The sequence below is a fragment of the Bos javanicus genome, chromosome 1, assembly GCF_032452875.1.
Source record: "Bos javanicus breed banteng chromosome 1, ARS-OSU_banteng_1.0, whole genome shotgun sequence".
In the NCBI taxonomy this organism is placed as follows: Eukaryota; Metazoa; Chordata; class Mammalia; order Artiodactyla; family Bovidae; genus Bos; species Bos javanicus.
This window is the reverse complement of record NC_083868.1, coordinates 54,081,622-54,097,232: the sequence shown is the minus strand read 5'-3', so window position 1 is coordinate 54,097,232 and position 15,611 is coordinate 54,081,622. Positions and strand designations below refer to the sequence as shown.

The 15,611-nt window shown below is 38.6% G+C and overlaps 1 protein-coding gene across 1 annotated transcript in view; it reads left to right on the top strand.

The window, feature by feature from the left end:
• MORC1 (MORC family CW-type zinc finger 1) overlaps nucleotides 1–15,611 on the top strand; it is a 159,697-nt gene that overhangs the window by 100,181 nt on the left and 43,905 nt on the right. Inside the window, exons 18-20 of the mRNA XM_061428205.1 lie at nucleotides 9,918–9,983; nucleotides 11,195–11,440; nucleotides 11,633–11,681. Coding sequence (XP_061284189.1) covers nucleotides 9,918–9,983; nucleotides 11,195–11,440; nucleotides 11,633–11,681 — 361 coding nt within the window. The remainder of the gene's footprint in view (nucleotides 1–9,917; nucleotides 9,984–11,194; nucleotides 11,441–11,632; nucleotides 11,682–15,611) is intronic.

The window sequence follows — 15,611 nt, the reverse complement described above, 5'->3', positions numbered from 1 at the left end:
GAAAGGTGAGCTCAGTTCCCCTTTCACAAAAATTATTTATGAAAGTATTCAAAAACTAATTTGGTAATAGCTGTTTGATGCCAGAAAAAAAGACTCAAAACCATCCAATATTCAATGAGAATTTACTTTGTTCCTGACTGCTTTTTAGAAGAAGTGCTGTTAGACTATCACGTAGGAAGGGTGGCAAAGTGAGAAAAACAGGGCATTGGTGCCATTCACGTTCAGTGCACACACTATTCAGGTGTAGGATAGACATCACTGGAAAATCAAGTAATGGGTAGTGTATTACCATCATTCCACTATATCTATCAGTGGTGCCCATTCTCTCAATATCAGGAAATAATGAGTTGCATGCCATGAAATTATGGTTTGCCCACCTCCTGTTCTCTCTTCCTGCCTCTGAATACCAATGTTCACTTATTCGTTGATTAAATCTGGGGAGCAAATATAAAAATGGCCCAAATCTGCATACTTCATTTCTTACTCTTGCATTTCCGTTTTAATGGCAGAAGGCATCTTGATCTGGAAAACAAAGAGTTAACTTGGTAAATCAAAAGCCTTTCAGGATCTTCGATTCTTTGGTTGTTGGTTTTGTATCACTGACAACCAGGGAGGATGGAATAATGGTAGGAAGGGTAGTATGATGGTATTAGTATCAGAAATCAGCAGCTGCAGTGTCTTCTCCACCCTTTTTGCATACTACTGGTATGCAGAGTGACAAAGTCTAGATTCTAGGTGCCCCACTGCAGGATGCTCTACTTAGAGAAAATTCACAGTGGGTCAGAAAACTGCTGGTAGAAGAGGTACCTCAGTGATTAGATCTTGTCCTCTAGGGAAAAAATAAACATGTTGGTTCAAAGCTACTATCATTTCCACAGGTGGTATTGTATTTAATCCTCACATTACAGTTATAACAATTATAACATTAGAAAGAGAGTGAATTTCAGAGCAATTCAGTAAGTTGAATCAGTCATACATCTTTAAATGGTGAAGTTAACTTTGGTTTCCTTTTTGCCTAATTCCAACACAATCTGCTCACAATCTCATATGATAAATATAGTCAAAAAGGATATGAAAACATTCACAAAGGCCACAAGCTGATGTAATGCAAATCATATTTGTTAAGAGAAATGTATAAGTTCATAAACCTAGTAGGAGGGCTCAAATACAAGATGTAATTGATAAGTTGTGCCAGCAAGCCAAGAGCCACTTTATAAATTGTGCTTCTGAAGCAGCACATTCTGCTTCTTCTCCTCTCTGAAGAGATGAATGAGTGTTCCTCACTGTGCGTTTCCGCGCTCATTCCTCATCACCTGCTGTTTTCTATACCGAGTGACAAGTGACACCTGCTGGCCAAGTAATGAAGCATTTTCATTTTTATCATCACTCTTGATTGTTTAGCTACTAATTGGCCCATCAGCTAGATAATTGTCATTCTGTTTTTCAGTAAACCTAGACAAGAATTTTAAAACCATAAGACAGAGTAACAGAATCAAGTCCTCTGCATTTGAGGATTTGGCAGTACTCAATTTTGCCCTTTTCTTAGTTTTCAGTTCAGTTCAGTTCAGTTCATTCACTCATTCATGTCCGACTCTTTGCAACCCCATGAATCACAGCACCCCAGGCCTCCCTGTCCATCACCAACACCCGGAGTTCACTCAGACTCACGTCCATCGAGTCAGTGATGCCATCCAGCCATCTCATCCTCTGGCGTCCCCTTCTCCTCCTGCCCCCAATCCCTCCCAGCATCAGAGTCTTTTCCAGTGAGTCAACTCTTCGCATGAGGTGGCCAAAGTACTGGAGTTTCAGCTTTAGCATCATTCCCTCCAAAGAAATCCCAGGGCTGATCTCCTTCAGAATGGACTGGTTGGATCTCCTTGCAGTCCAAGGGACTCTCAAGAGTCTTCTCCAACACCAGAGTTCAAAAGCATCAATTCTTCGGCGCTCAGCCTTCTTCACAGTCCAACTCTCACATCCATACATGACCACAGGAAAAACCATAGCCTTGACTAGATGAACCTTTGTTGGCAAAGTAATGTCTCTGCTCTTGAATATGCTATCTAGGTTGGTCATAACTTTCCTTCCAAGGAGTAAGCGTCTTTTAATTTCATGGCTGCAGTCACCATCTGCAGTGATTTTGGAGCCCAAAAAAATAAAGTCTGACACTGTTTCCACTGTTTCCCCATCTATTTCCCATGAAGTGATGGGACCAGATGCCATGATCTTAGTTTTCTGAATGTTGAGCTTTCAGCCAACTTTTTCACTCTCCTCTTTCACTTTCAAGAGGCTTTTGAGTTCCTCTTCACTTTCTGCCATAAGGGTGGTGTCATCTGCGTATCTGAGGTTATTGATATTTCTCCCAGCAATCTTGATTCCAGCTTGTGTTTCTTCCAGTCCAGCGTTTCTCATGATGTACTCTGCATAGAAGTTAAATAAGCAGGGTGACAGTATACAGCCTTGACGTACTCCTTTTCTTATTTGGAACCAGTCTGCTGTTCCATGTCCAGTTCTAACTGTTGCTTCCTGACCTGCATACACATTTCTCAAGAAGCACGTCAGGTGTTCTGGTATTCCCATCTCTTTCAGAATTTTCTACAGTTTATGGTGATCCACACAGTCAAAGGCTTTGGCATAGTCAATAAGGAAGAAATAGATGTTTTTCTGGAACTCTCTTGCTTTTTCCATGATCCAGCAGATGTTGGCAATTTGATCTCTGGTTCCTCTGCCTTTTCTAAAACCAGCTTGAACATCAGCAGGTTCACGGTTCATGTATTGCTGAAGCCTGTCTTTGAGAATTTTGAGCATTACTTTACTAGCATGTGAGATAGTGCAGTTGTGCGGTACTTTGAGCATTCTTTGGCATTGCCTTTCTTTGGGATTGGAATGAAAACTGACCTTTTCCAGTCCTGTGGTCACTGCTGAATTTTCCAAATTTGCTGGCATGTTGAGTGCAGCACTTTCACAGCATCATCTTTCAGGATTTCAAATAGCTCAATTGGAATTCTATCACCTCCACTAGCTTTGTTCATGGTAATGCTCTCTAAGGCCCACTTGACTTCACATTCTAGGATGTCTGGCTCTAGATGAGTGATCACATCATCGTGATTATCTGGGTCGTGAAGATCTTTTTTGTACAGTTCTTCTGTGTATTCCTGCCACCTCTTCTTAATATCTTCTGCTTCTGTTAGGTCCATACCATTTCTGTCCTTTATCAAGCCCATCTTTGCATGAAATCTTCCCTTGGTATCTCTAATTTTCTTGAAGAGATCTCTAGTCTTTCCCATTCTGTTGTTTTCCTCTATTTCTTTACATTGATCGCTGAGGAAGGCTTTCTTATCTCTTCTTGCTATTCTTTGGAACTCTGCATTCAAATGCTTATATCTTTCCTTTTCTCCTTTGTTTTTCACTTCTCTTCTTTTCGCAGCTATTTGTAAGGCCTCCCCAGATAGCCATTTTGCTTTTTGCATTTCTTTTCCATGGGGATGGTCTTGATCCCTGTCTCCTGTACAATGTCATGAACCTCAGTCCATAGTTCATCAGGCACTGTATCTATCAGATCTAGGCCCTTAAATCTATTTCTCACTTCCACTGTATAATCATAAGGGATTTGATTTAGGTCATACCTGAATGGTCTAGTGGTTTTCCCTACTTTCTTCAATTTAAGTCTGAATTTGATAATAAGGAGTTCATGATCTGAGCCACAGTCAATTTTAACATCACAATTTACAGTCTTTTCTACTTTCTATTGTTCAACAGGACAGCTGTGTCATAATCACACATATGGAGTATTGTTTTAGGTCCATTTCATTCAGGGATTTTGGTACCACTTTAAATACACTTAATGCCTTCAGATCATTATAAGGCAAATGATAACTTGATTCCTTGATGAAGCCTACTCTGTTTACCCATTTGTACCACTGGGATGATTCCCTGGAGAAGGGATTGGCAACCCACTCCGTTGGAGAATCCATTAACAATCCACTGCCTGGAGAATTCCACGGCCAGAGGGACCTGGCAAGCACAGTCCATAGCGTCTCACATAGTCAGACATGACTGACTGACTAATACTTTCACTTTTTTCAAAGTCAGTGGGTAGTATAGTATATTTATATAATCAGTTCATTTGTGCAGACGTGCTGTGTTGCTTGTGTATTCTCTGGGTCCTCTGGGTTAACCTTCTCTGATTAATGTTAATTTCCCATCTGGAGCCACAGTCTAGGCTCTCTCTAATCTGACACTAGTCCCTTGGCGTAAGTTTCTTCTCTTCTGCAGGATTCTCTCCCTGAGCTCCCGCAGGTTCCTCTGTGTTCTCCACTTCCTTGATGCCGCATGCCTCCATTCCTGACACTTTGTCTGAGTGCCTTTGTTCCCTAGTCCTTCAGGGTCCAAAATGAATGTCATTGCTGTGTGAAGTCTTCTCCCATTTCCCTGCTTGTAGAAATATCTCCTTCTTCCACTTCCCCTTACCCTTCCTGTGTGTCTTTCTTAAGGGCATCTTTCACTTTTTAAAAAACTTTTATTTATATATTTGACTGCTGCTAAGTCGCTTCAGTCATGTCCGACTCTGTGCGACCCCAGAGACTGCAGCCGACCAGGCTCCCCCGTCCCTGTAATTCTCCAGGCAAGAACACTGGAGTGGGTTGCCATTTCCTTCTCCAATGCATGAAAGTGAAAAGGGAAAGTGAAGTCGCTCAGTCGTGTCCAATTCCTAGCGACCCCATGGACTGCAGCCTACCAGGCTCCTCCGTCTTTGGGATTTTCCAAAGGGTGGGGTGCCATTGCCTTCTCCGTATATTTGACTAGGTTGTGTCTTATTTGTGGCACGTGGGCTTCTGTCTAGTTGTGGTGCACTGGTTTAGTTGCCCCTGTCACGTGGGATCTTAGTTCCCCAACCAGGGATCAAACCCGCATCCCCTGCCTTGGAAGATGGATTCTTAACCACTGGACCACCAGGGAAGTCTCCGTGTTTCACTTTCTACCTGGTATTATCGTTAGTCATGTGTTTTATCTGTCTCCTGTGTTTGACTGTAAGATTTTTGAAATAAGGGAACATTTTTATTCATCTTTGTGTTCCCAATAACACTTAGACCTGGACCTTTTATATAATAGATGTTTGCCAAATGAGTGAAGGGTTGAAGGAACAATTTGGTTTATGCAGAATTCTTCACAATTAGATACAAAGATAAATATTTTTCATTGGATTGGTTGAAGCTATATAGGTTAGACTTAAAACTGTCTACATCTATTCTTGGACACCATAATGTTCTCACACTTGGTCAAAATGAAGTGTTGGCATTTGAGTGGGAGTATAGAGACTATATTTGGATTTCATTTGTCACATTCATAGTCTTTGCATCACATGAAGAGCCTTTGTAAAATTCCATGCCTGTTGAGAAAACTCAATAGCCTTCTGTTCTTTCATGGTGCTTGCATGGACACAAAAACTGAGGCCGTGTGGTCTGACAGTTCCCACAGTAAGTGTACAGTTTAGCAGTAAATGTAAGGCAGAGAAGGCTCGCTGAACTTTTAGCTGTGTTTTCAAAATGAAATGGCATATCTGAGCACAACTTTATACTGAAGACTGTGAACACATTTTCTCATTTAGAATATAATCTTTTTAATGTATCATTGTTGTATAGGATGCTGAGATTTCTAATCTGTATACTAAGGAGCTTGATGCCTTAGAAAATCTATTTGTTTATCAAGCTTTTCAGCCTCCTTACATAAACTTCCATAATCTAAAATTTATGACACCTAAGCTGTTATGACACTCTGTCTAACAAGAGGCTGATGATGCTCACTGTAATTGAAATGTTTTACTTTATTACTCTTGTGACAAAGATCTAATTTCTCTGTGGTGATACCTGTCATTCCAAAAGGGATAATGCATGATACGGTCACATCTGTGGGCCCTGTGTTCGCAGTATAGCAAACAAGCTACTATTGCTCATGAGGAACATGTGTGGAAATTCCTTGAGGGCAGATATCATGAGTTCACTTCCTCATGTATCTCCCATCACTACATCTGGCTCAGTATTGGGCACAGTAGATGTCCAGCAGTAGCTCTTCAACTCCTTAGCTTGATTTGCTTGTCCACATTCTTTTCTTTTCTCTTGAATTTTAATTGACATACAGTGTTATAGTAGTTTCAAGTGTATACCATAATGACTCAATATTTTCATATGTTACAAAATGATCACCACGATGTTTAGCCACCATAGAGAGTTGTTAGAATATTACTGACTGTATCTCTTGTGCTGTACATTGCATCCTCTTGACTTATTTATTTTATAATTGAAAGTTTGTATCTCCTAATCCCTTTCACCTATTTTGCCCATTTCCTCACCATTTTATCTTCTGACAGCCACTAACTTATGTCTATGAGTCTGTTTCTTAATTGCTTTGTTTGTTCTTTTTTTTTTTCCTCTTAAATTCCACATGTAAGTGAGATCATGTGATATTTGTCGTTCTGTCTGACTTATTTCACTTAGCTTTATACCCTGTAGGTCCGTCCATGTTGTCACAGATGGCAAGAGTTTGTTCTTTTTTATGGAAGAGTTGTTTATAAGCTGACCTCAGGTCTGTTTGATGTCACTAGTCCTTGATCCTAGCACACCCCTCCCCCTTCAGCCCAGTAAAAATGGGATTAAACTAGGTATTTGTGAATATCCATTTAATTTTATCTGTTTGCAATACAGGAGACCTGGGTTCGATCCCTGGGTCAGGAAGATCATCTGGAGGGAGGGCATGGCAACCCATTCCAGTATTCTTGCCTGGAGAATTCCATGGACAGAGGAACCCGGTGGGTTACAGTCCATGGGGTCGCAAAGAGTTGGACACCACTGCGCAACTGACACTTTACTTTTTACTTTCACTTTTGTCCAATTTTAGAGCCTATGAGTATTAGTTGCCCATCTTCATTTACAGGGTGTTAAGTTTGTAATGCCTGTATATATTTGTTTTACTTTGAATACAAACATGAGGTTTCTGGAGCAGAGCAGATCTATTATTTAATTATAGCAAATAATTACTCTGATTCCCTTTTGTTCTAATTTGTACCCCTGGGGCAGTGGATGAGATGAGGCAGATCATATGTTATCCTATATATACTGGAGTTTGTATCATCAGCGAGAAAGTTGGAAAAAACATTCTGGTTATTTGTATAAGAGAGGGGCAGCCTCCTCCCTAACTCCACCTTATTGCCTGTCAGACACATACTTCTTTGCTCTTTGAGAAGGATCCTGGATTCTTACTGTTACCCTATGGAATATAAGTAAATCTCTTAGGGGAAAGATAAGAGTTTAGCTATGCTTCTACGTCCTCAGATCTCATTCCTTCCTTAACATGTAAATACATACCTCTAGGGGGGTAAATCTCTTCAGATGCTCTCTCACTAATAATTAGTCATAAATTAAATTCTAAAATTTGTTCTTCTAGGCTAGGTCTAAAGTTTTGGTAAAATTTGATCAGAAAGCCTTCATAGTACAGAAACATAAAAATATTGTCTCTACAGTCCCACTAAGCATGAATCTAAAATTAAAAGGTAGAATCCTCTGTCTTCCAGGGCCGTGAGTCTATGATGATCAGGTCATTTGTGTAAGAACTTCACATGTTTGTAAAAATTCAAATTCCTGAGGTCTACAGCAGACTGACTCAACAAGAGTGTCTGAGACAGAAGCCTTGGAATCTGCTTTTCTGTCCAGCTCTCCACATGATTCTTATGCACCACAGCCTTTTTCTCCTTTATTCCTGACTTTAAGGACTCTCTGTTTTTCCTGCTGGCAGAGATACTTCATGTTCTGCAGCTTTTGCTATTGAATCTGTGATTTTCAGGACTTTCCATACATGGAAAGAAATGTAACAGTCTTGCTGGGAGAGTTTATGAGTATCATATAAAAATAAATACCAATATTAGCAAGCTTTCTAAGGTGATGATGAGCCTCTGAAATCTGAAGAGGTGATGGTGATGATAAAGATATTACCACTAGCAAACAACCATTCATTAAGTAACTGAGACAGAATTTGAAATGGATTAGCTATGTTACCTAGATTTCTGTTTTACAAAAAACGCAAAGATGTGCTGCCATCAGTGGTATTTTTCTATTCAAAATGTAGTTGAGACATTTTGGCTGTGTATTTCTATGATGTCTGAAGTTCTTTTGTAGAAACACAACTCTGAAATGAATATAAAAAGAGGAAAACGAATGGAATTAAAAATTTTTATTACAACTTCAGTGATGTGATTAGTCGTTCAGGTTAAAACTCACTGTAATAAAACTTTTTATCAAAAAGTAATTATCTTTAAGCTAGCACCAAAAATGATACAAACCCAAATGATGGTAAGTGTATCATACCTTGTTACTAGGCTACACTCAATCCATTTCTCTATATCAGGAATAAGACACTGGCATTTAATATAAAGCACCTCAAATATGTGATAACATCTGACAGGTAATGAAGAAGTAGTCACATTATGAGTGCAGAATAGAACTGTGGCGGTGTTTCAACAGAGAAAGATATGAGCAATAGTCTCTGGGAACATCTGTTTATCCTGTTAATCACCAACATTTTATTGAGTACCTATAAAGTGCTCATGGAGAAGGAAATGGCAACCCACTCCAGTACTCTTGCCTGGAGAATCCCACGGACGGAGGAGCCTGGTGGGCTGGTCTATGGGGTCACAAGGAGTTGGACACGACTGAGCGACTTCACTCACTCACTCACTCAAAGCGCTAAACACTGTGATGGGTACTACAGATAAAAAATGACTTTCAGAGAGAGGTACAAGTGTTACCATGACTATGAGACAATGTGATACATACCATGATTTCTGCTATAAATATGGCTATATAGATGTAGCATCTTCCTGTTCTTTTCCTGGGAGTCTTATAAGAGCAACAGGAAAACAGAGAACAAAAATGCAAACTCCAGTTTCAGTCGAGCTAGGAAATATATACCAGAATACCCCAGGGCTGCCCAAGGCAGTCAAGATAATGCAAGAATCCCACAGGAGGAAACGGAGAGAGATGGAAGAAAGAGCCCAGCAATAGCACTTCTAAAGAATCAACACAAATACACTTACTAAAGAAGGATTCATCTGGAGATGGAAAATCTATAGCCTTGGAACCTTACTGGACCTGCTTGGGTTCACAGAAGATGTGGAGTGTACATGAAAGTACTCAAAAAGCCATGTTTGCAGAAGATGAGAAAAAGAATTTATTGGGGAGAGATGAGAAAAGAGATTTTGCTTATGGAAACAAAAAAGAAAAACTCGCCTAGACTCTTATCCTCCACTTACCCTTCCTATAGAAAACTCTGGCAGATAGGTAGTCTGGGAAAACCAAACTCTTATAATGGTGTGTTTAAGATACTATGATAGCAGCTAAATATCTACAAAAAAAGAAAAGACTATCCCAGTAATATATGAATATAGCACCATATAAATATGGATGTCAGTTATTAGGGACACAGTTAAGGGCAGTGTATCCTCAACAGTCCCTTGAAGCTCAGATCCAGGGCTCTGACCTGTGCAGAGCTATTGCTAATGGTCAAGATTTGTTCCAGATGCTGGAAACTACACGTGGAGAAAAAAGGTCTCCAGAGAGGGGAGATGAGGGCTGTGGAGACAATTTCTGATACCATGGCACCCTTGTATTGCTCATAAGATGTTTGCTTGTAATTGCTTGTAATTTTGCTTGTATTGCTTGTAATACTTCATTACATTATCTTGTACTGTTCAGTCACTACCAATCATATACCATTACTGTTATGTCTAAACTGAAAGGGACTCCTTAAGGATTGGCAAGAGTGTGTGAGCTTGGCACTTCTTTAAAAAATGAAGATCATTGAATTATTATAATATGCCAATTAAAAGTTGTTTTTACTTACATTTGTCTAATGATTTTTTTCCATAATAGCCTCAGTTTATACCAGTGAATAGGATCACTGAGCTCACTAGCCCCTTCCAAGCTTCAACATCTAAGGTGAGTAATTTAAGTGGGATTGAGTCATTTGTGACATTTCCCATAGGAATGATAAGACTTACCAAGGGCCAAATGTCATCATGGTTTAATATGTTCAGAAAGTGAAGCACTCATAGATATTTTTTCACCATCATCATTTTTTATTATAACAATTCATGTTTATTAGGAAAAACTCAGAAAGTAAAGTATAAATAAGAAAATTTAAACCACCCATTGTCTTACTGCATGGAGTTGATGACCATTTTAGATATCTTAATGTACTTATAATTATATCTTTCCAGTATATTATTTATAATATATATGTGTTATATAAAATTATGCATATAAAATCAGAGAGAGAGTGTGTATGTGAGTCTCTAGGTATATATTTACCTAGAAATACGTTCTATATGTAATTCCTACATTGTTTCTTATGTTTGCTAAATGTCATATTACATTTTATTCCTCAAATGTCTGTTATTATCTAAAATTTAAAAATTTTTGAACCTTCAGTTATATCAGTCACACACACAAAATTATGAAAAACTCTTTACAATTTTGGTTATTCAGATTTCTTAGCAGGCAAATGGTGAGATTGTAAACCTCAACCAAATTTTAAGTTAATAAATAACTGACCTACATGCACCAGGGATCCAAAAGCAAGAAAGTCTGTGCTCAGAAGTAAGTCAGGAAGCACAGTGTATTACCAATTTGGAGTCTTTTGCATTCTTTAAGATCAGACTTCTTGACTCAGCCCAGCTCTGCTGAATCAAATTCTGAATGAGCCATTATAGCAGTATACCTTTGCCAAAGTTTATTTTCTAAGCTTCTGATTTTTAAAACTGTTGTTAGTAATGCTGCTGCTGCTGCTAAGTCGCTTCAGTCGTGTCCGACTCTGAGACCCCAGAGACGGCAGCCCACCAGGCTCCCCCGTCCCTGGGATTCTCCAGGCAAGAACACTGGAGTGGGTTGCCATTTCCTCCTCCAATGCATGAAAGTGAAAAGTGAAAGTGAAGTCACTCAGTCGTCTCCTAGCGACCCCCTGGACTGCAGCCCACCAGGCTCCTCCGTCCATGCGACCTTCCAGGCAAGAGTACTGGAGTGGGGTGCCATTGCCTTCTCCGGTTGTTAGTAATAAATATCACCTAATACTATAAGATTATAAGGGAATGGTAATTAATTATAAATAAGTCAGCTACCCCAAATTAAAAGCATGTTCTTTCTTATTTAAGGGAAATAAGAAAATTCAGAGAATCAGACCTTCCAGTGATGACTTGAAGCATGAGTCTCTTTCATCCTTTGAGCTTTTGGTCAACCACAGAGGCTGGGAAAAAAACACAGAAGGAGGGGACTCTGATGTAGAGTATATTTCAGAGACTAAAATTATGAAAAAGTCTGGGCAGAAGAAAGTGAAACCTCAACAGCAGACTTATCCAGCAGTTCCACTGGAAAATGTCAAACTAGCTAGCAGAGACCAGGTGATTTTTTTTGTTTTGTTACTTTTTCACAAAAGTGTATAGTCATTCACTTTTCCAGAAATAACATTTTTTAAAGATTTTGCTTCATTTCACATTTTTAAAGCATTCTAATTATAGCATACATATTGTAATCTGAGTTCCCTGGACAAAGTCCCAATTTCTATTTTTTCCCTACATTGTCTCTTTTGGAAGAAAAGTCAGATTGCTAATATCAGCACTGAAGGGCTCCTAAAGAACACCTGTATGGGATAAAGATTTTAATCTGTATTTAAGAGAGAAATATCCATATAGGATAAACCTGTAATCTTGAGAAATTTGCATTCAGTGCTTTATAGCAAAAATGCTTGGTCAAATTTTACATAGGTAGTTATCCCTATAGTCCAAGTTCTGGAAAAATAAAATGTGATGTTGATAATGTAACTAACTGCTGAGCTTGATTATAATGAATGTACACCCTAGGATTTCCATGTATCTAAATGAGTTTCTTTTTTAAAAAAAAAAAATTACACTTTCATTCTTACAGTGTTGATGCTTATCTAATTCCTCTTTGAGAATCTGTCCTTAGTTTCAGTGTATAATAATAACAACACTTAAAATTGAGTGGGCATTTACCCTGTGTCTGATCAGTGTTCAGTGACCACAGGTATTTTCTCACTGGCTTCCCTGGTGGCTCAGACGGTAAAGAATCTGCCTGTAATGTGGGGAACCCAGGTTCGATCCCTGGATTGGGAAGATACCCTGGGGAAGGGAATGGCTACACACTCCAGTATTACCTGGAGAATTCCATGGACAGAGAAGCCTGGCAGGCTACAATCCATGAGGTCCCAAAGGGCTACAGTCCATGGGGTCACAAAGAGTTGAACACCACTGGGCGACTAACACTTTCACTTCACTTCACCTCACTTCACTTCGTTATCTTACTACCTTTAAAAAATCTTCTATAAGCCAAAATTTATTGCTTAGTTTATCTGCCTTGTTGATAAAACTTGATTACTAATGTTTTTTTACTGTTTCTAAAAATTTACTTTACCCTGAAAGGGTGAATATGGGCCACATGGAAAATATTCCAATGAGTTGCCATCATATCGGAAAGCAGGGAACTAATTTCATTGGCAAATATCCACTGAGCTTCTGCCCTGTGTAAGATAGTGTATTAAGCATGGTGGAAGACAAGATTTCAGGCATGGTTCCTTAAAAAAGAATTATTCTGAATAATAGTTACATTACAGAAATATCTCACACATTCCTTTGTAATATCTCTGAAAAATGGTATTGGATTCTTGAAAATCTTTAGTGATATAGGCTTATTACCTCCTAAAGGCAGCCTTTTCTTACTTCATTTTTGGGTAGCTCATTCTCTTAGATTATTTGAAATACGGATCCCTATAATTTTGAAGTTTTGGCCCTAAGTCTTTTCTTGAGGCTGTAGAGGCCAAACTGAATCTTGAATCTGTCTACCTTCTTCAGAATTTTAGTTTGAATTATGCATTATATTTGAGTGTAGGAATTCATCTATTCAGCAGATACTCAACTTTTGCATGCTTATAATAGAAAAAGCAGTTGCTATCACTTTATAATTATATCTCATTTAACTCCTGATTTCATTAACTGTGGAATTTCAAGATTTGGGATTTGTAGACTAATTTTATGGGGAGGTTGCATGCTCCAAAGACAACATACAAGTGATCACAAAATTGTGTTAGAATAGCACATTTTAGAATGTAAATATGGAGATTCACATATGTATATGTGAATATATTATGTGTAAAATCATCTGTTATGTGCCATTCAGTATGTTAGCCAGCTACAGGGGATTTAGCTGTGAGCAAAACCACCTATAGTCCCAAGTCCCCGCTGAACTTATAGTCTAGTGATAGAGACAGACAATCCAATGATTATACAGATAAATGGGAACGGACACTGAGGCAGTTTTTATGACGTAGTAGTGTGAGTCCTTATAATAGGAGGTTTGACCCTGGGAGGACAGGGAAGTCTTCCTTGAAAAAGTGATGACATAACTTTTAGGTTTGAATTCCAATTAAGTGGCTAAATGGAGAGGAAGATCATTTCCAATCAGTGCAAACATTATTTGCTAATGAGAGAACATGGAATACAAAGTACCTTAAGAAGACAGCTCCCTGGAGAAGGGAATGGCAACCCACTCCAGTATTCTTACCTGGAGAATTCCATGGACAGGAGCCTGGCAGGCTACAGGCCATGGGGTTGCAAAGAGTGGGACATGACTGACTGACTGACACTTCACTGACACTAAGAAGACAGCTAAGCTGTGGTGGGGCAGTGAGGGAAAGGGGGCTGTGGTGTGAGATGGGCAGGGAGTCATCAGAACCATGCAAGCTGATACTTTGATAAGGGATTTTGTATTTATCCTGAAAGCAACAGAAAAACACTGAAGGATTTTAAACAGGGAAGTGGCATGATCAAAATTTCCTTTAGAAAAGATTGCTTTGGGTTAGTATGAAAAATGGATTCTCAGCAAACAGAATGAATGTGGGCAGAGCAGTTAAAAGGCTATTGCAGTGGCCTTGGGGGGAAATAATGGTGGTGTGGGTGAGGTGATCATGTGGAGGGGAGAGAAGTGGATGTATTTGTTCCTGTGTATTTGGCTTGAGGAGAGAACACTGACCCGTTTGCTGAGATATGGGGTGCAGATGATCGGAGAGGCTGAATTCCGTTGAAAGGTCAACTCAACCAGGCCAAAGGCCAAAAAAGTTCACTAACTTAATGACTTAGTAGTGATAGGAATAATCACAGGAGGAATTTCATTGTTATTGAATTGGAGAGAATAGAAACCAGGTTACAATGGATTGATTAGCAAGTGGAAGGGGAAGAAATGAAGACATGTTGTACGTCAACTCTTAGGAAGAATTTTTAGGTTGTTTGAGATTTTTCTTGTTTCTTGGGATAAGCTTGTATCACTATAAACTTCCCTCTTAGAACTGCATATTCTGTTTTGGAAAAATTTGGTTTTGTTTTCATTTATTTTTGGGTGTTTTTTATCTCTTCCGTGATCCACTAGTTGTTTAGTAGCGTATTGTTTAGCCTCCATGTGTTTTTTTTTTTTTTCTTTGCAGTTTTTTCCTTGTAATTGATGATAAAATAAACTCAAAAGGGATTAAAGACCTAAATGTAAGACTGGATACTATACAACTCCTAGAGGAAAACATAGGCAGAACACTCTTTGACATAAATCGCAGCAAGATTTTTTTTTGGATCTGTCCCCTAGAGTAATGGAAAACAAAAGCAAAAACAAACAAATGGAACCTAATTAAACTTAAAAGCTTTTCCATAGCAAAGGGAGCCAGAAACCAAATGAAAAGACAACTTACAGAATGGGATAAAATATTTGCAAATGATGTAACCATAAGGGATTAAGCTCCAAAATATACAAACAACTTAATACAGCTATATATATACAGCTGTGTGTGTGTGTGTGTGTATATATATATATATATATATATATATATATATATATATAAAACAACCTAGTAAAAAAATGGGCAGAAGATCTAAATATGCATTTCTCCAAAGAAGACATACAGAAGGCCAACAAGACACATGAGAGGATGCTCAACATCACTAATCATCAGGGAAACACAAATCAAAACCTTTGAGATATTACCTCATGTCTGTCAGAATGGCTGTCATTAAAAAGAACACAAATAAATGTTGGTGAGAAGAGAATCCTCATACACTATTGGTGGGAATGTAAATTGGTGCAGTCACTGTGGAAAACACTATGCAGGTTTCTCAAAAAATAGTGTTTTGATGGGATAGAGATTGATATTTGGTTTGCAAGGTTAGCACTCAAGACTATTCTAGAAGACTTGGACTTCTAGATGAAAGTCTACTTAAAAATTTAGATATGTCTAAGAAATCTTAATGATTTCAGGGTAATCAGTGAAATTTTACATCTAGCACCAAACATTGACAACTTCAGGTTAACCCTGAGAGTTATCAAACTGTGGACCAAACACATAGCATCTACTCCAATATATTAGGTTTCCTCGGTGGTGTCTCCTGGGCTATGCTCATAGCAGGAACTTGCCAGCTTTGTCCAAATGCAATAGTATCAACTTTTGTACAGAAATTTTTCTTGGTATTTTCTAAATGGTATGTGTTTAGATTATATTAAAATGAAATTGATTGTAGA